The 19,391-nt window shown below is 38.1% G+C and overlaps 1 protein-coding gene across 3 annotated transcripts in view; it reads right to left on the bottom strand.

The window, feature by feature from the left end:
* Positions 1-18,852, bottom strand: part of MINDY3 (MINDY lysine 48 deubiquitinase 3) — a 49,723-nt gene extending 30,871 nt beyond the window's left edge. The window contains exons 1-8 of one of the 3 annotated variants that reach the window (XM_048061727.2): positions 18,699-18,852; positions 10,601-10,680; positions 9,687-9,744; positions 8,623-8,796; positions 4,926-4,977; positions 3,071-3,185; positions 2,483-2,556; positions 2,039-2,118 (exon numbers count right to left, since the gene is read on the bottom strand). In XM_048061727.2, the coding sequence (XP_047917684.1) occupies positions 2,039-2,118; positions 2,483-2,556; positions 3,071-3,185; positions 4,926-4,977; positions 8,623-8,796; positions 9,687-9,744; positions 10,601-10,680; positions 18,699-18,795 (730 nt within the window). In that variant the 5' untranslated portion in view covers positions 18,796-18,852. Of the gene's footprint in view, positions 1-2,038; positions 2,119-2,482; positions 2,557-3,070; positions 3,186-4,925; positions 4,978-8,622; positions 8,813-9,686; positions 9,745-10,600; positions 10,681-18,565; positions 18,655-18,698 lie in introns of those variants that run through there. The other 2 variants (XM_066991671.1, XM_048061728.2) reach the window with 2 other exon arrangements.
* Positions 18,853-19,391: the final 539 nt, after the last annotated feature.

The following is a 19,391-nucleotide window of genomic DNA, read 5'->3' as shown; positions in this document are numbered from 1 at the left end:
GAGGACATGATGGAGTCAGAGGCTAGCTATTCTTGGAGGAACACAGTGGAAGGACAAGAGGCTGTGACCAGAAGCTGAAATGTGGAAACTCCATCCCAGTACTGGGAAAATACTTTTCCAAGAGAGTGGCGAAATGATGGAACAGGTTACCCAGGTAGGTTGTGGAATCTGCATCCCTGGAGATACTCAAAGCTCGAGTGGCCACAGCTGTGATCTAACTGGAACTACACTGAGTAGGGGGTTGGATGAGATGACTTCTAGAGATTGTTTTGCTTTCAACAATGCATTATTTTGTGATTCTACCATACCTTATATGAGTACTCATTGACTTTTTTTTATTGTTGTGCTTGGCCAGATCTTCATTTTGTACTTTTTCTTTCAATTCAATTGTACTGCGCTTTTGATTTTTGTTGTTAATTTATTTTTACAAAGATGATGGTCTGAAAGCATGAACACTTCAAATTCTAAAGGTATTCACATCCTCTCCTCTGCTTCTACAAAGTCTGTTTCAGGTTTCAAAAATACAAAGCCTGTATTTTTTTTATTTATTTTTACACAAGGATTTTCCATCATGTAAGTCGTTGCTGAAAATACTGACTTGAATTGAAATTTAAGATAGATTTATGCAAGATCTGAATTAAAATGCTCTGGTTTGACTATGTACAAGTAGCGGAATCTCCTTTGAGACTTTTTAGGCTTCCACCTATTTATGATTCCATAGAGGCTGTACTTCTGCATCAGTCTTATCAGAATGTCATTTAGATATTGTATCTAACTCTTCTCACTCTTATTTGCTAGACTTCTTACCAAGGCATTCAGACTGGATTACTGCAGTCTATTATTGATGAGCTTATGCTGGCTGTTCTTTGGTTTTCATCCTTCTCATGCATGCATATTGACTACTAATTTATTTCAAGACCCTTTGGAAGTTTAAATTGTCCTTTCTCCAGGGTTCTTCCTTTAGCATTTCTTGTCGTTTTTGTTAAGTACCCTGTTTTCCCTTTTCTAATATTTTGACACCTCCTGTCTTTGATACACATGGTAATCGTTAATGGTTCTGAGACTTAAATTTGTCTAGCTACTTAAGTATCATGTAATGAATTGCATTAGGATTTGCGAACTTGAACATGCCTGACCCTTTTTTTCCTTGCAGTTCTCTCCCTCCTTTGTTTTTCAGATTATCTTTCTGGGAGACCTTTAGTACTTTCTTTAGTACTCCAAGTTAGAAATCTTTTATTTTCTGAGAATACTGAACTCTTTTCACACAGTAATACCATGAATTTAGGTTCTCAATTAGTTCTGACCTAAGTCAGAAGTCCAGGACCAAAGCTCCCATAGAAGCATGTCTCCCATTTTGGAGAATGGAGAAGCAGAAAATACTCTTTAGCACATTTTAAGAATCTGGTAACATATGTCTTGTTATTCATCAGGTCAGTAATTAGACTTAACTGCTGCTAGGAGCCCTCAATTTTCTCCAAACCCTTGGGATAATTATAGTCAAAACTAGCTTCATTTGCTATCTTAAGTTTTCTAAAGTTAATCAGTACCTATTACGAAAGTGATTTGTGTAGTCTATCAAAAAGGGGGGGGGGGGGGGGGGGGGAGACCAGACTGTACTCTTCAAGACTTCTTAAGCAAGACAAGTTTGGATTTATCGTCACATCTGCTTTCTCAATGCTTTTTTGTCATCTTTTCTCTCTTCCTTCAATCACTTCTCATGTATCTTTTTATCTCTGGCTGTAGTCTTAAGCTTCCTTTCTACCAACACTATGAGTTTCTTATGTTGAAGGGTTTGCAGGTGTCAAAATAACCAAAAAATAATTAGCAAACATTAAGTTTTTTAACTTGGCCTTACATATATTTTTCTGGTTTGGTTATTGGTTACTTGCCTTAGATTATTCTGATCAAACAACTACAAGTCGGAAGGTTTGACAGCAGCGGTATATAGAGATGATTGCCAGTACTTGTGAATTTCTGTAGGGTCAGCATCTCACGCTAGGTAAAAATTACGAACAAGCATAAAATAGAATTGACTTACTCATTCCTGAACATTCTCTGTCTCCATCCCACACATTAGAAACAGCATGTCCCGTCAACAGGAGATTAATCAAACTTTGGCTATGCAACAGAAAGAAACAGCCTGTTAAAAGTGACAATTTATTTCTGAAAAAGCAGTTAAAAGAGCTTAAAATAGCCAAATAAAAACATTATTTTATCATTCTCTAACTGTATTATTTTAATTAGGGTGTATTTGTAATTCAGTGATACTAACACAATCTCTAACAACACTGATGTAGAAATGTAGCCCGAATAAGCAGTGAAAAAGGTATGCTATGGTAAGTGTTGCTTTTACCTATTACCAAGTTATAACTGAATCCTTCTCATAATGTCAGTATTTTCCTAAAAGGATGCTCAAATACAGAAACATAAAAAACTCATGCTCATTTATTTGAAATGGTAGCAATCACACTTTCTATCCTACCTTCCATGACCATAAACAGGATCTATTAAGGGCTCCGTTGCATCTTCAATTTCGTTTTTTATGTTTTCAATACCCTGCAAAAAAATAATAAATATTTTTGCTCTCCTGAGGAATGAATAGACATTTACTGCAGAATGCAACAGTAAAACATTAGGAGGCTGGCCCTCTTCTATGAGCCGAGACCTGAACACACTTGTTTCTCATGATAGAAAATAGAAACAGAAATGGAAAGCAACAGAATGCAGTATTGAAACAGACTACTGCAGAGGCTGATGTTCTTATGTAGTGAATTGAAACCTAAGCACATTTTTCTTGATAGCTGATGGTAGAGATAAACAAGGAAGGATGTTTACAAAAATCTGTAATTATCCCAGATGAGAAGAAAAAAGGCACAAAAGGGATTGAGCTTTTCAAGTTTTCATGCTGCAAATGTATTGCAACATGAGTGAAAACAGCATTCTATCCATTTATCTAGATTTGAACTAGTTTACCAATTGACTTTAGTGTTCACCTTTTTACAGGAAAAGGGTTACATGATCAAATTTTCTGTTAACAAAGACACACACAAAAATCAAATAACCTACAAACCTTTGTCAGTATCACAGAATACAGAAAGAGCAATACTCCAAATCTGTTTGTCCACACTGAATATTGATCCCAAATTGCATCCTTCAGTTCAGGGAAGCTTTTGAATGCTCGTTTGCTAAAGACAAAAATAACAGAAAAGAAGAACATATTTAGATGAAGTAGAACAGTGCCACAAAGCACAAACAAGAAATATAAAGACGTAACGTGAAACTGTCCAAGTAAAAGCAGCATAAAACAATCGTTACATACAGAATGATGCAGCAGCTGTTCTATAGTTACTAAAACCACCACGGAGTCATTATTATTTACCCATTAGAAGAAGAAAAATAATTCTGGAGCAATGTGTAAAAATGCATGTATTTTTATATGCAAACACTAAGCTTAAAGCTACATATATTTGTGAAACAGCCGAGTGGCTTGAGCCAGTAATTCTATCACACGCTGTTATTGAAATCACAAATAGACTGTATGTCCAGAATAATGTTTGCATTACATATTGTTATGACAGATGTTCAGTTCATAGACAATGGAGAAAAAACTTCACCTGATCAGGTAAAAAAAATAATATTTCAACCTTTAGAAGTAATGGTTACCTTTCCCTTGAGAACTTGATTTTATTAGACTCTAGCTTTGGAAAAAGCCAAACATTCAAAACCACTAGTGGTACATCCACATTTGGGAAAATACCCTGTTGCATAATAGCATTACTGCCTGGATGATTAGGTAACACCAGGTGATCTTATGTTTAAAAATAAAGTAAAATAAAAACTGAGGAAAAGTTCCATCAGGTTCCAGTGAAATAATGCACTTGGTCTGTCTTGGGAAATATAGAATCGAATACTGCTTTTCAGAACACACACGCTTTTTTATTGAGTAATTCAAAGTAAATCACATTCGCTGCTTATCTGTACATTTGCAAAGTATATCCATATGAGAGTTCACTCTGGATAATACTTGAAAATTTTAAACTAACTTCATTATCGACAGAGGCAAAGACTGTTTCTGAAATCCATCACTCAACTTAATGACATGCAAGAGTGCTCATTTCCAATGAGATATACTGAGGAAAAATTGAAGTGGGTATCATGAATCCAGGAATTGGGACTGGGGGAGGAAGTTACAGAAATTTAAATATCCCCTTTTCTTCTTTTCTCATATGACAAGAGGTTTAAAGCACAAACTGTAATTACTACTGAAGACAATAATCAGTAGTTATTTCAGTTCTAATTAGTAACATTTTCCATCTCAAGCGTTTTAATAGTTCTCTTGCTTTTATTTTCCTCTTTGGATATTTATCTTTATAAGAATTAAAACTCCTCACTGTGAAAACAAAAGGCAGTTGCCTTTAAACACAAACTCACTAGTTAAGCTCTGAATTTACACCCCAAAAAGAAAACAGTAAAGTATGAGACAAAAAAGAGTCCTCTATATGAAACATTTTTATAAATATTTCTTGGGTAATCCTGAGTCAAATAACAGTAGATGACAATCGTTTTCAGTGCATATATCAAGTATTTCAAATACAATCACCTGTGTATGAAAAAAATTGAGGATGAACATCTATAATTAAATATGAACCTTGACTAGCTGTGTTCATTCAGCCAATTTAATGTATTACATTGCTCCAGTTTTATTTTAAAGAAAAATTCTTACGTTCAAAATATTATTCCATTTTAAACTGTAAAATGCGTAACAAACAACACAAAAAACCAACCCCCCCAAGCCCCAAACGTGAAAACCAAATTTAACCTGATGTGTAACACACAAGAAGCTTCTGAACAAAGCCTTTTCAGGGCTGTAAATATTAGTGTTATTTCAAAATATTGTATTTTAAATGTTCCAATATATTACTTACTGAATTAATGCATGAAATCGCTCAAAGCCAAGCTCTTCCACAGCCAAGGCAGCTATACACAAGAGACACTTTTCAGCACTACACATGGCAAAAAATGACACAAGATACACACAGCAAGCTAGTATACTTTCAAGCATTAATTATATTTTTAATTTTAAACCTGCCCCTGAATTTTTTTTTTAACTGATTAGTATAAAGCTAATTTACCATAACATTAAGTTTAGACCATACAAATTAGTGAGAACACTATTTGGAGTAATCAATTTATTGAAAGCACAAAGCCACTGGATCGCGTAGCCTTGAAAATATCTGTCAAATGCCAAGCTGTTGATTTTGTACAAATCATGACTGTCTCAAAGTCATCAAGCATATGCATGCTATAGATTTAATTTTGCAGGTCAACAAGTATTTCCTAGAAGAGCAAGCACGATTATTTGGATCATTTTATCAATGTAGGAAAGCTGTATTTTTTCCTTTAAGTATACATCTGTATTACTGAAATTTTTGTTTTCCCCTTTTAATGCTTATTCAAATATCATAAATAAAGTAGAATTAGTCTATAAAGTGTTACACATTCTATTTCTAAGTAGTTTTTTCACCATTTTATATTAATAATGGTTAAATAGCCATTCAAATATTACCTTCAAGACAGAAAAAAAATACAGCATTTAGTGTCTTCCCAAGTTCAACACGGGCTTTATACCTTTGTTCCCCTCATAACACTTCCAAACTAGGGAGGTCAAATGAACTTTTAAAAGTGTGCTAATTGTGTAATTATTAATTTCTGATAGGCATTCAAGTATTATGATGACTGTAGAAGTCTTTAGTGCCCTCGACGTCTATAAGGACTTTATCTTCCTGCTAACTGAATAATATTCCGAACAGACTTGCTTCTGATTAAGGCCACTTACTACTAAGTTTTTAAATAATGTCTCATCGCCTAGCTATTGAATTTGACTGCATATACTTCATTAAAGACCTGAAGCCATTACAGTTAATACTACTGATCAGCTCTTCCCATAGTAATTCCCTTGTAATAGCATTTTACACCTGGTTGTATTTTGAAAGGTGCATTTGGTTTGCCTACATACGAATATAACTGACTCTACAAGCAGTAGAATAATTTCTTTTTCTACCTCAGAAATACGGCAGCAGATAGTTTTTAATCCTTTAAAAAATTACAACTATGAGGAATTGCAAAAATTGGGTTTCTAAGAGCAAAACTAGACTTAAAATATTTTAAGATGTTTTTGAAAAATATGAAATACTGATCTACATTGCAGAAAGTTTCCAAACAGATTTCTTTCCCCCCACTTCCCCTATTAATGCAAAAAGTGTTTTTATATGAAAAGCTATAAATGCTACAGGAATTAACCCCTCCTGAAGAACACACATCTTTGTGAACAGAAAATTAGAGGGAATCAATCATATAAAGCAATCTTTGAACCTGGGAACTTGCACTACTACAGCCAATGCATGGCCAACAACAATCACTAGTATACATCACAAAAGCAGATGAAAAATGCTACTGTATTCAGTAAGTGGGCTTGAATCCATCTTTTGTTCACACAGCAAGATTATAGGCAGTTTCATTCTGTTACTACAGAGCAGATGGAAATGGTAAAAACTACTGTTTGAAACAAAGGGAAAGAAGTAGAAATCCTACAGAGAAGTGTAGATGTAACCCAAAGTTGGATAAAGACAATATTTACTGGAGAGGAGAAGAACAAAGAACAACAGAGCACAAGCTGTATGAAAGCTACAACTGTATAGAATTTCTTTAGAATGGTATTTTATCATGTTGTTACTAACCCTATTTCCAGGTTTACCATAAACATATCCCCATATGCAATTCCCAAATAGTACTAGCCTGCCACATGGAATTGCATCTGTAATGCTGCACCACCAACCTACACCATCTCTTAACTCCTGCAAACTATGACAAAACCTGCTTCTTTTTATTAATTATAGCAACCAAGCAAGAAAAATGTATTCCTTTGCACTATCAATGGTACCATTCCACATTATTAACAATACCTTCTTATCCTTATCTTTGACAACACCCTGTTATCCATATTTTTGTTCCTAGCCTAAGCAGGCAAGTAACTGAAATTACTTCTACAGTAAAAAATAGCAGCATGTAGAAAAAAAATGGAAACACTAAAGTATATCTGAAACTAGTGAAAACACCAAGTATGTCTGAAATCAGGTACAATCAAGGATATTAGCATTCATGACAAATGCAGACTGCTCACTGCTCATAGTAAACATAACCTGCTCTTCCTAAGCACATTCCATGATACTAAGGACAAAGCCTGGCAGAAATTGTAGACTTGTACAGAAATATGAAAAATGTACATATGTAATAGAATGGATTAGTTCAGTAAGTGTCAGTATTGAGACCTCCCGAACACACTTGCTGTAGTTAAAAGCTCTTCAGAACAAGGCAAAAAGGGCAAAAGAAACCTACTGATAGCTAGGCTCTGCTTCACATTTTCTTCAAACTGGAAAATCCACAGAAATTGGAAATTTCAAAGTTACAACTGCCTTATGTTTCAAAGGAAGATTTAAAAAGAATCAAAAACATAAAAGTGCAGATACAACTTTCTAAGTAATACTTTGCCTTTATAAAAAACCCTCACTTTGGAACTCTTATGTGGTGACCTCTTGGGTTGTTTTTTTTTCCAATTAAGTTACATTTTAATTATTACTGATCGAGCCTTCTAAAGCACATAGAGCATTTGAGAACAGATGAAGATGACATGTCCCATAACGAGTTCCAGCACTACTAATTGCTCTAGCTAGCTTTACACATACAAATCTACTTGTGTAATTCTTACTTTGTAATTACACCACAAACGTGAGTAACAGATACCTTCTGTCAAAAGATGCACCTTTATAAGCATGTTCTCATGTGAAGAGCCTTTCATACTTCTCAAAGGGCACATTGAGAACAAAAACTAAAAGAAAAAGAATCTTAACTTTTAACATGTTAGATGTTTCCTACTAAATGATGTATAAATACATCCCTAATGATCACATCCACACAGAAAAAAATTCCTCATTACTGGCATCACAGTAGTTACATATGACTGGATGCAGCATCTTAGCACAACAGGTGATGTTCACTTGGTCTTTCACGTCAATAACTGATGAAGAAATCAAGACATTTGCAAAAAGAGGGCAAATGAAAAATTCTAACCTACAAAAAAATCCATTAATAAAAGAAGGTGATTTGTTTTAGTTGTTCTGCTACTTCAAAAGGCTACTTCTACCCAACAAAGGGATCCAGAATATTTTAGAACAGTTTAAGATTTGAAGAGTTTCTTATAAATGCTCTTCTGAAATAAAGCTGCAAGTGACAAGTTAAAATATTCCTCCAGCTTTATGAAGCACATACATTTTTCCAAATTAAAGTAACACAACGTCCCGATAAATTCCAAAAACAAATGTGAAAAGATTGGTCAAATTGCTCAAATTCAAGAAGACGCACACGTTTATCAACTCCAGTGATAGCACATTTCTTTCAACGAAAAGGACCGATGCCTCTAATTAAAACAGACAAAAATCTCCTACTGCTAATGGAATCACAAAGGCAAAAACCCTTATCTGTATACTAACAAAAAGCAGTGGCCACTCAAAAACAATATAATACTTCACTAAGTGATAGGTAATTTAGAGCTGAAATTCTTCTTACAAGGTTGTTCCTCTTGACGACTGGATTCTGCAGGACTTTCAGAAATACTAGCAGTTTCTTCAGTTGTTTTTCCTCTTATCCATGTTGCCAGAGAGTATGACTCAGAATTATCAGAGCAAGCCATTTCCAAAATATCACATAACGTATGACAGAGAAGGTTCTTCTGTTCTTCTTCTGTAAAATCAGAAACCTGCATGAGTTCAATTGCTGCTAATCAGTACCTTATATATGCTAATAGTATCTTTTAACCACATTAATATAATGCGAATAATTAAGTGAGCTTATTAATTTTATCTTATTAACATTGTTTTGTGACTGTAATGGACCAAAGACGTATAAAGCTGTCTTCAGAGTATTGTGTTTCAATATGATTTCTAACCCATTCCCTTTGCTAATAATAGATTTCAATTAATCAAATATTTATAAAACACAGAAGTACTGTGGACTGGCATGGACCTTGCAAGTAAGAATTTAGAGTTTATAGAGAGTTGGGGTTGTTCAGCATGGAGAAGATAAGGCTCCAGAGACACATTATTACAGCCTTTAAACGTATAAAGGGGGCTTGTAAGATAGACAAAGACTTTCCTAGGGCTTGTAGAGACAGGATGAGCAGCAATAGTTTTTAAACTTAAAGAGGGTAGATTTAGATTACATATAAGGAATTTATTTATTTTTATGATGAAGGTGGCAAGAGACTGGAACAGGTTGCCCAGAGAAGCTGTGGATGCTCCATGATTGGAAATGTTCAAAGTCAGGTTGGATGTGGCTTTGGGCAACCTGATATAGTGAAAGGTGTTCCTGCCTATGACAGTGGTGGGCAGCCTAGATGACCTTTAATCACCCCTTCCAACCCAAACCATTCTATCATAAAATGTAGTGTACATACTTTATGCCCCGTAGATGGCACAGGAGAACACTTAAAATAAACACGTTAATAGAAAATGTAAATGTTTTATTTACTATTATTTAATTACAAAATTATTTATTTTACTACAAGAACAAAAATTTGTATTATGACTTGATTTATGAATAATTAAAAAAAAGAGAAAGAGAGGTCTCAGTACCTGGACAGTCTCTCCAAGTAGACTTTTCGCTGGCAAAAAGCCTCTTCAAAAGGAATGCCTTTGATATCAAAGCATCAAATAATTATTAAAATTCATGACAATTAAGTTTTACATTTCATCACAAGCTCTATATCAAAGCATTTTTGCATGCTATTAGAAAAGTTTCAAGCACGTCATCACTCAGTAAGAGACTTAAGTCTGCACTGTTTTACTGATTTCTCCCATTCAAAGTAACTACAAATGTGGCCTTAAGTTCAACCTTATTGAGTTTGAACCTAAACTATACTTTCAATTCCCAGAGTACATATTTAAACACCTCCAGACTCATGGGATTGCAGTACTGCAGGCAAAAATATTTTGCAACATATAACTGAGAAGTACAAGACAATTCTAGTCAGAGGTCAAAAATCCCTTGAGTATTTCCAAAATGCACTGATTCAACCATTACAAGTTGTAAGTTGAAGATCACATTAAAGAAAACCTATACATGTCTACATCCCTGCTTTGCTTTTCATTAACACCAACATCGCTCAAATAACCACAATGCCTATAAAAAACTTTGACATAGGTACTGCTCTTCTTAATGTCAAGGAATTTGAGAGAAAACAAAGTATTAAGATTTCATTTCTATCTAATCTTTTACTTTTCCCCTTCATCCTGCATTCCCCATTTTAAAGTTGCCTCTGCTTGGTTCAACCCGCTGTACTTCCTCAAACGAATCCAATTCGACACACACAGGTCAGAATGAGATCAGCTCTGACTTATCTTGTGCTGAATACTGGTTTTCTCCATACCATAATTATGAAATTAGCTGATTTGCAATTAATTTTGGTATTTCAGATCCACATACATTGAGAAAAGAACAAATTTTAGGCTTATTAATCTTAATAATTCCTGTAATAAATGCATCTTACCTGTACTGGTGCAATCACTGCACAAGGGCCACCTTCAAATTGCTCTAACGCAGTTGATTCGGATTCACTGAAGACAAATCCTGTCAAATGAAAGATGATGGTATTTAGTGAAATATATAAGCAATCATTTATATATATTCCTTCCCTAAAAGAAAGAACATTTGATTTATTAACTTTTAAAGATCTAACAAGTATTCAAGATTTTTTTCCCCTATCATGCAGCAGAATGTGGTTAAACTATCTGAAAAGATAAAAAGATGGTAACAGGTGAATAGAAAAATGAATATATCTCAACAATCACATCATGACCATAAAGAGCCAACTGCTAGAGTTTTGTTTTTTTTTTAAACAGTAAAACTGTCACTGGAGTATGTGCGGCTAAACACTTAAAACAATTTTTAATTTATTATTTCTTACTAATCAACTAAAATTTGTGATATTTTTGCCCTGCATATGTAAAAAATGGAGCTTCACTGAACACGTATAATGCATTTCTATTCTCTATGAAGAACATGTTCTGCCTCTCACTGATCTCATTTTCGGCCTATCAGTGCTTCCTATTGAAGTTGAAATAGGTTGAGTAACTCAAATATTCACTTGTAACCACAGAAGCAAGCCTCTTACTGGTAGTGTTTTGCAGTAGATACACTGTATCTATCAAGATGCAAGATTACCTATTTTCCCCCTCCATCTTTGAAGTCACAATTATTTTACAGTCACTTAATAGAGCACATGCTGGAGCCACTATTGCAGAATTATTTATCACTTTGCTCTTAAACTTCTCTTCAACAGTTGTTGATTCGTAGCTTGCATTTCTCATAGATAAAAGCATATACACAATTACCTTGATGAAGCTGATGCATAACAGCTTACAGTGAGCAGCATTTTGCATTATTTAAGTTCTAGTAGCATTGTGCTAAAGTGACTCTAGTTCATTATAATCTAGAAACCATGCAACTGTAGTCAGCAACTAACCAGCAAACGTAAGCAAGTGGGGACAGGAAGAAAAGGGATACACATGCATATTTTCTCAGCAGTGCCAGTCTCAGCAGAATATTCAGCACATATTTCCCACAGCTTCTCCTTTCCCCTACTCTGTATCATTACACCCTGCCGCATCAGAAGTGTCCCCAACTCCTAGATGTGAATTTGAACTTGGGGAACGTGTCCCTCCCAGTGCAGACTTCAGTACTTCTGCAGGACAGGTACCTCATGCCAAGCAGCACAAGGAAGGACTACTGTATGTCTGTGAGGCCAGATTCAGCACAGAAATGGCAGCTGTTCAACAACAGTGTGAAAAAAAATGAGACAGATCAGCGTAGCCATAGCTCTTCAAAAGTGGGCTATCCCCTGTATCCGACAGGGAGGCTGCGACTTTTTTTTTTTGGAACCAAACGTGCACATGTGCATTACAATGATGTCCTTTACTATCCAAATCTCAGCTGCTTGTCACGCCTACTAAGTTAGATCCAGCATCACCAAATTTAGCAGTGATGCTGCATTAATCTGTACTTCAAAGTTTGCCCTAGCGTGATTTCATTCCCCCGTTAACATGCCCTAACAAGAAGTATCACCAGCCATTTCAACAATCACACTTATCCGTATTAAAACTTTAGTTTTCTTCTACTTTGAAGCATTATTACATGCCATCCAAGCACACTGCAACATTTTTAGTTGTTTTAATGATTTCGCCACTGCAGTGAAAAAACATACTTGGACATGGTACCATTAAAGCACAATTAGGAAATCCTGAGTTTGTTTCGCTTTCTTCAGGGGTCTTACAGAAAGCACAAACTGTTGCTGCTTACCCTGCCCGTTTTTGAAAACCATCTCCTAAAAGTAAAGAAAATGAAGTGTGATCAATCAGAGAGAAATACGGGATAGATGATGCAAAACTGCTATTATGCAGAATTTGACAGAATACAACCCTAGAAAAAAAAGAAAAAAAACAAATGCAACATGCAAACATTTTCTTTTTAGCTAAATGCTGCTTATTCCTTAATAACTGTCAACCTTCCAAAATCTGCCTAGCAAAAAAAGGGGCTTCGGAGTTTTGGCCTTGTTTTCCTTCTTCTATTTTCTAAACTTCTACAAAAACTAAAGTCAACTTAGGTAAAATTTCAGAAACCAGCAGTCTGAAGTCCAACTGGGTTCAAATCTACCTCAGCTTGCACTCGCCATCTCCTTGCTTTTTTTGCATAGTAATCACATCTTGGGCAGTCCCCCACGCTTTTCCTAATGATCCACAGGAATGGCCTAGCCACCTTGTAATCTACCAGCTAAGACCAGCATCTCTGATCCAGCCCAATTTCGACTGTCACTCTCAACAAGTTATTTCTCTCATACAGCTCCTTTCACTCAAGATAAAGCCTTAAAAGCAAAAGAGACGTAACGCAGCTGAAAGAATCTTTTTTTCCCTATCTCCCTGTCTTTATTCATAAATACCATTATCATAATTTGCCCGTGAGAAACGATTACTTTTTTTCATTGCTGTTTATAATCCTAGCAACTGTTCCATTGACCTCCCCCTTTCCCCCCCCAACACCACTGCCCTGCTGTATCCTTTTGGCTGTGGAGAACAGCAACAATGGTCGATTTAGATTGCTGCCGGTAATCAATGCCACCAATATTTTCTGTTACAGCAACTATGCTATTTGCAGATGTGTCTTCATATCCTTTATTCACTACTAACCACACAAAAGAAAGTTTGTCTCCTTAGTTCCCAAAATTTGGCATTTACCAAGGCTTATATTTCTTACAGATAATCCTCAACTTTTCTACGTACATTTTGCCAAAACAAACGTATGACTTAGTTACATACTATTGCCTTTTATCTAATACACCACATCATGGCAAAAAGCACTATAATAAACATTGATTTTTCTATTCTGATCACCCCACCACTTTGTGCATACTTTACTGTCTAATATCTATCTATCTGTATCTTACATCCATGCCACTGCAGACAGCAGTAAGTGTCATTTCACAAACGATGTGGTATATACCTTTAGTGCTTTCACCCTGTGCACGAACCAATTCTAGCTGAATAAAAGGGGAGAATAGGAGAAGCTAAAGAGCACGTGGCCTTAACCACGTCAGAAAAAACAATTTGTTCCATCGCTGACCCAGTCTAACTACAAAGATGCTGTGCTATTCATTTTTTGTGCTATTCTCTGCGGAGCTGGCCTCTTCTCTCAGAGTACTGTATTCCTCTCTTTTTGGGGATGTAAGAACTGCCTGACAGGACTAGTAGAATAACCTGTTACTACCAAAGTACAAGGTTTGCAACATGTCTTAATGTTTCATCCTTTCTCTAAAGACAAATGCAGAATGGTAACGCACATTTTGCATACGGCTTTGGGTTTTGAAGCTACATTGTTAATTTAAACTTCTGAAATTTTCTTTGCTGAAAAAAAAAAACAAACAACATTTTCTTACATACAAAAAGAAATGAGGATTTACTACAGCAATACCACAAAAAACCTCTACTTACTGGGTTGCGGTTAAGGAGCCAGGATGCCCTGGAAGGGTTTGAGGAAAGTACCCAAATTACCTGGCAAGCTGCCGCTACATTGGGCAAGGACCTGCCAGAAAACAAGGTAAGGTCCCAACCTGTCTGCCTTTCTCCACCTCCGTCAAAAATAGAGCCCTGTGAAACTTTTGAATTTCAATAAATATGTATGTTTTCTATGTGAGCCCTCCTCAAGAGCTTTTGTTTTTGTTAAGACTGTCACCCTTATCGAGAGAAGGGAATGGTCTTACTTGTACCACACCCTTCCTTACAGTACGAGCAATACCTCTTGTGATTTTCCTCTTTGGACCCAGGCAGCAATAGAGTTTTAGGGTTTACTGTTTAGAAAATTGTGTTACAGAGCATTTGAAGTTCTTACTACATCTACATTCAACTACATTAACCACTATGCCTTTTGGCCAGAGAATACAATCTTCTCATTAACTTAATTTAATTTACATGTTCACACCCCGTTTTCGGGCAGTCATTGATATATTCTATTTCCCTTCCAGTTTAACGGTGCCAAAAGGGCTGTACCTTACACATAATGAGTCCAACAGTCCCTCGAAAAACTGCATTGCCACCCCAAAGCCTAACCTTTCAATCAGCAAGCATCATGGTGTGTCTGATTTCCTCCTTCTGGTACAAAATGAAGTTCACTAAAATAGGAGAAATTGGCAACAACATCCATAATACTGGACAGACACAAAACTTAGGGAAGTCCTAGTTGGAGAAATTTCAAGAAATCTTGGGTTCAGTTTCACTTGTACTCAAACCAAATGAAGGAAATTTCCTGTGAAGCAGGAACCCACGGCTCAGGCAGCGCTAACCTTCTGCCCGTGCAGAGCCTCCCCGATCCTTCCCCATCTCAATTACGCAAGCGCTCTGGCTGTTCCCGAGTCCATTACTTCACAAAGGCATTCGCGTTCGTCAGAATTTAGCCGTTATTTTTAAGACAACTCTGTGTTACAGAAGGGTGTGAAATAAAGAAGTTAAATCTCACAGAACAGAAAGGGATTTGACGGTCTTTCAGTTGCTGTTCAAAACAGCAAGATGTGGTTACTTGGTCTGTAAAGACAGGATCACTGCCCCAAAACAAATCTGCCACTCCAAGGGGAGAAAAGAGGTCAACAAACATAAAATCAAGAAACGAAACTTCTCTTGCCCAAAGTGTTAGATTGCTGTTTTCAAGCAGAACGTCCCTGTTCTTCCCAAAAGCTACTGTTCTCTCAAACTTAGAGGTATTGCTTGTGCTAATAAAAAACCACTTCCTACAGACTGAACTAGCAACATTTTCTGTTTAAACTGAAGTTTCAGGTCAGTAGTTTACAGTACTTGCAGATTTGAAAACCTCAATACTTTTTCGCATGATGTACCAATTCCTGGCAGCAGGTTTGGCTTCTTTTTACTTTTACAGAAGCCTTAGAAGCAGTCCCCAGACCATAACTCAAATACCACCCACCAGGGTTTATTTTTGCTTTGACAGGCACTAATAAAGCAGGAGCTTCAACAACAGTTCCACCACCCGACTTGGAGAGGCAATACTTCGGGCAGACAAGCAGTAACAAGCAGGTAGAGCTGGCACAATAGGTGTAACCGCTTCCTCCACCTGTTTGCACAATCAACAGCCGTCTATACGCTAACTGCACATATTATGAAAAATGAAAATTTTTCTTTCTGATTTACTGTTTGTACTAACATGGAATTCACAGAGACAGAAAGCAGACAGAAACGCAGATGTGTTTTCATAACTAGTAATTATAAAATAAAAAAAATTACACAGATAACAGGCACTACTCCTCTCCAATTACCCAAGTGAATTACAAATTATTAAGTTAAAGGCACGCTCTTCAAATTGCTACTTCTATTTAAGGCTTAAAGAATAGCAAATCCTTTTCCCTTTACTTTTCCTTAAAAATATACATGCTTATCTGGTAAAAAATATTTTTCCCTGGTAACCTCGACTTGATCACGGTCTAATGATATTACAGCTCCAATGACTTAAAAGCAGTGCAATAGGAGGTAGCTCCTCAACCAAGGATGCAATAAAAGCCAATCTGGTGATGTTTAAATATACTAGACCAGTCCAAAGAGTTCCTGGTATGTAAAAACATGGAAACCTAGAAAGAGAAAGGTAGAACGAAAAGGAAAGCTGTCAAACTACTCATCCAGCTCTCAATATGGAAGGAAGTTAGAAGGGGATCTGGATAAAACAGACCTATTTCCATCGTATGTTATACATATATGCATAAATTGTAGTATTAATACCCTCATGCTATGCTTCTGAAGTTAAGCAGTTGTTTTGAAAAGACAGTTCCATGTCCTTTTCTGCAAAGGCCAGTGAGAAAACAGCTTAGGTCATTCTGAAATGCTGTTGCACTTAAACCTGCCAGACATTCCCAGTTACGTATCTGCTGATCTGCAGAGCAGCTTTGTGAATGGAGTCTGTCTCTTGGATCAAAGAAAAAATTGCTCCTATTGCAGGTATGGTTCTTTAGGGTTCAGCCCTCCTCCTACCTGCTTCTCAAGTCCCCATATCTATACCAGTAAACACTGAAGTGCAGACCAAGCCTTTGCTCCATATTCCTCTGCGCCCACTTTGAGGATTCTGGTGAGTGGGACTCACAAGGTTCACACTGCAACTTCTGCTGCAAACACACAAAGATTTTCCTTGGGAAAAACCAACGACAAACACCACCACAGAGAAAATTCAAACACAATAACAGCTTTGCGGTTATGCCTCTGTGAGGTCTGGAACCAAGACAACGTGTTTCAAGTCGCCAACGCAACAAACTGCAGGAATTACTTCTGAGTTTTGAACCGTCAATAACCTCAGACAACATATCCACATTAGCCAGGTCTGTTCTGCTAAGTCGCCATGGATCAGTTGATCTTAGTTTTGACCAAACGCATACAATGGTTAACCGAGTTTTGTGCATGACTAGGTTTCCCAGAACACTGCTATCTTTACTAAGAAACCGACTGGTTTGAGTCTTACATTCCTCTACACCCTCCCTACTACTTATTTTCCTTTCTAAATGTAAGTTACAGCTCTCAACTTCCAAAGAGTATGAGAAAAATTAGACCATATTCAGAAAGTATCTGAAATAAACGCCAGTGTTGTCACTACACTCTGAAACACAAAAACCCAAAGCCGACCAACCAAAAAAACAAAACACCCACAAGCAGCAACAAGAAAAAAGACATACAAAAAAATCTCAAACCAGTTATTTTAGGCAAACACCATTTATATGTTTTCGGTAACTTTTGCACAAGTGGTGCAAAACAAGAGTCCCTCTCAACTTCAAAGGCTGTGGAAATAAGTGTGTATATATAATATATGTATATATATATACACACACACAGAGATGAAAATCAAGCTTTATCTTGGTAAGTCAATGTTCACAAGACTCCTTGGCAGCAGGAAAACAGTGCAGTACCTTTTCAAGACGGAAATTTACAGTTGGTAAAGGTATTATGTTGCTATACAACACAGTAGACTGAAACTGACTTTTTTTCTCAGCACGGGGACTCCAAACATCACACTAACCTGCTGTCCTGTGCTTTTACTACACGAAACTGATTATACTAAACAGGATATAGGGAAGGGAGCAGAAACGCTACACAATACAGTTACGGGACTTTGCCTAAGGACAGATGGAAAGACGGGAAATATCAGCTTCTTCCCAGGAGCCACCAAAGGCCACAAGAGACCTTTCCATCAATCCTTCAATACATTTTGAAACTGCTGAAACTCCATTTATGAACAAGGTGTCCTAAAACTATCAGTTTAGGTAGACTAACATTATCAGTAAAGAGAGAATTATTTGTTGGTACCAATTTTGGTACTGTCTGAATACCACTTTTACCGGCAAGTCTCTGGATTGCACCTTTCAATTGTAGTTCTGAAATAGCACCAGAAAATCTGCACCGAGAAGAAATTACGCGTAGGTTGTGTAATTTACATACAGAAAAATCGCACTGCAAAGCCCCCAGGAGCCACGGTTATTGCTGCTTTATCTCTGGCCACCTCCTGGGGACGATCTGCACCTGCTCCAACTGCCATTAGTTGAACCATTAGAGAACCCATTAGGAAATAAATAAATAAACAGCCAGGGGGACTCCGTCCCAAGCCAACCCCCACGCCTGGGGAGCCTATTTGGGGCTCCCATGTTCTTGGGGGGAAAAAAGGCGAGTTAGCCTTCCCGCTTCCAAAAGCTGTGTGGAATAAAGGAGCGAGACGCCCTTGGGAACAGGCGTTAAGGAAGGTTTTTGAAAAAAAATATGATGCGAGAAACGGGTTTCTATCCCTCCTCCTTGCAGCTCCCTTGGAGATTTGAGGCAAAAGGCGACCGAGAGGACAAAAAATAAAAATAAATAAAAAAAAAATATATAAAAAAACACCACCCCAAACCCCAAACTTCTTTCCCAAGCGAAACTGCTGCATCATTTACCACCACGCCACCGCCTCCTCCTCCTCGGCCACCCCCCGGGCAGCCAGGCAGGGCTGTGAGGACAGACGGACGGACACACGGACGGACACACGGACAGACAGGGAGGGACGGAGGGAGGGAGGGAAGGAGCTACCTTGCGCCCAGCGGCAGAAGATGGTGTCGGCCAGCCCGCGGGGCCCGGCTTTCTTGCCCCACACCAGCTGGACAAGCTCCTGGGCCGCCTCGGACATGACGGGGACAGGGGAGGGGGAAGGGGGGAGAAGGGGGCGGCGGCGGCCCCGGGGCCGGGCGGGCGAGGCGGCGGCTGCCGGCGGCGGCGGCCCCTGCGCAGGGGAGGGGCCGGGGCCGGGCCGCGCCGGGAGGGCGGGGCGGGCGCTGGGGGCCGCGCATGCGCCGCCGCTTCTTTTCCGCCTGCCCAGCAGCCCCCGGTGCTGGAAGGGGTGGGGGTGGGGGTGGGGGTGCGCGGTGCCTTTTGGCGGCCGTTGGTGTGTGAGGGGCGGTGTCGGGGGGCGGCCTTTTAGGCACAGAATCGCTGGGGTTGGAAAGAGTTTCGTGGTCATCTGGTCCAACCATCCCCTACCACCAGTGTCACCCACTAAACCATGTCCCTAAGCACCACGTCCAACCTTTCCTTGAACACCCCCAGGGACGGTGACTCCACCACCTCCCTGGGCAACCCGTTTCAATGCCTGAATAAGGCTTTAAGGCTTAATATCACAGAATCATAGAAACAAAGAAAACGGCGGTCAGTGTGAAGAGTCGTAATCTTGCACGTGGGCTGGGTGTGCCAAGGGAGCTGTGGAGTTCAGTCAGACTACTAATGTAT

Source organism: Anser cygnoides, chromosome 2 (genome assembly GCF_040182565.1).
Source record: "Anser cygnoides isolate HZ-2024a breed goose chromosome 2, Taihu_goose_T2T_genome, whole genome shotgun sequence".
NCBI lineage: Eukaryota > Metazoa > Chordata > Aves > Anseriformes > Anatidae > Anser > Anser cygnoides.
Note: the sequence above shows the minus strand (reverse complement) of the source record. Positions and strands in the feature narration are given on the sequence as shown.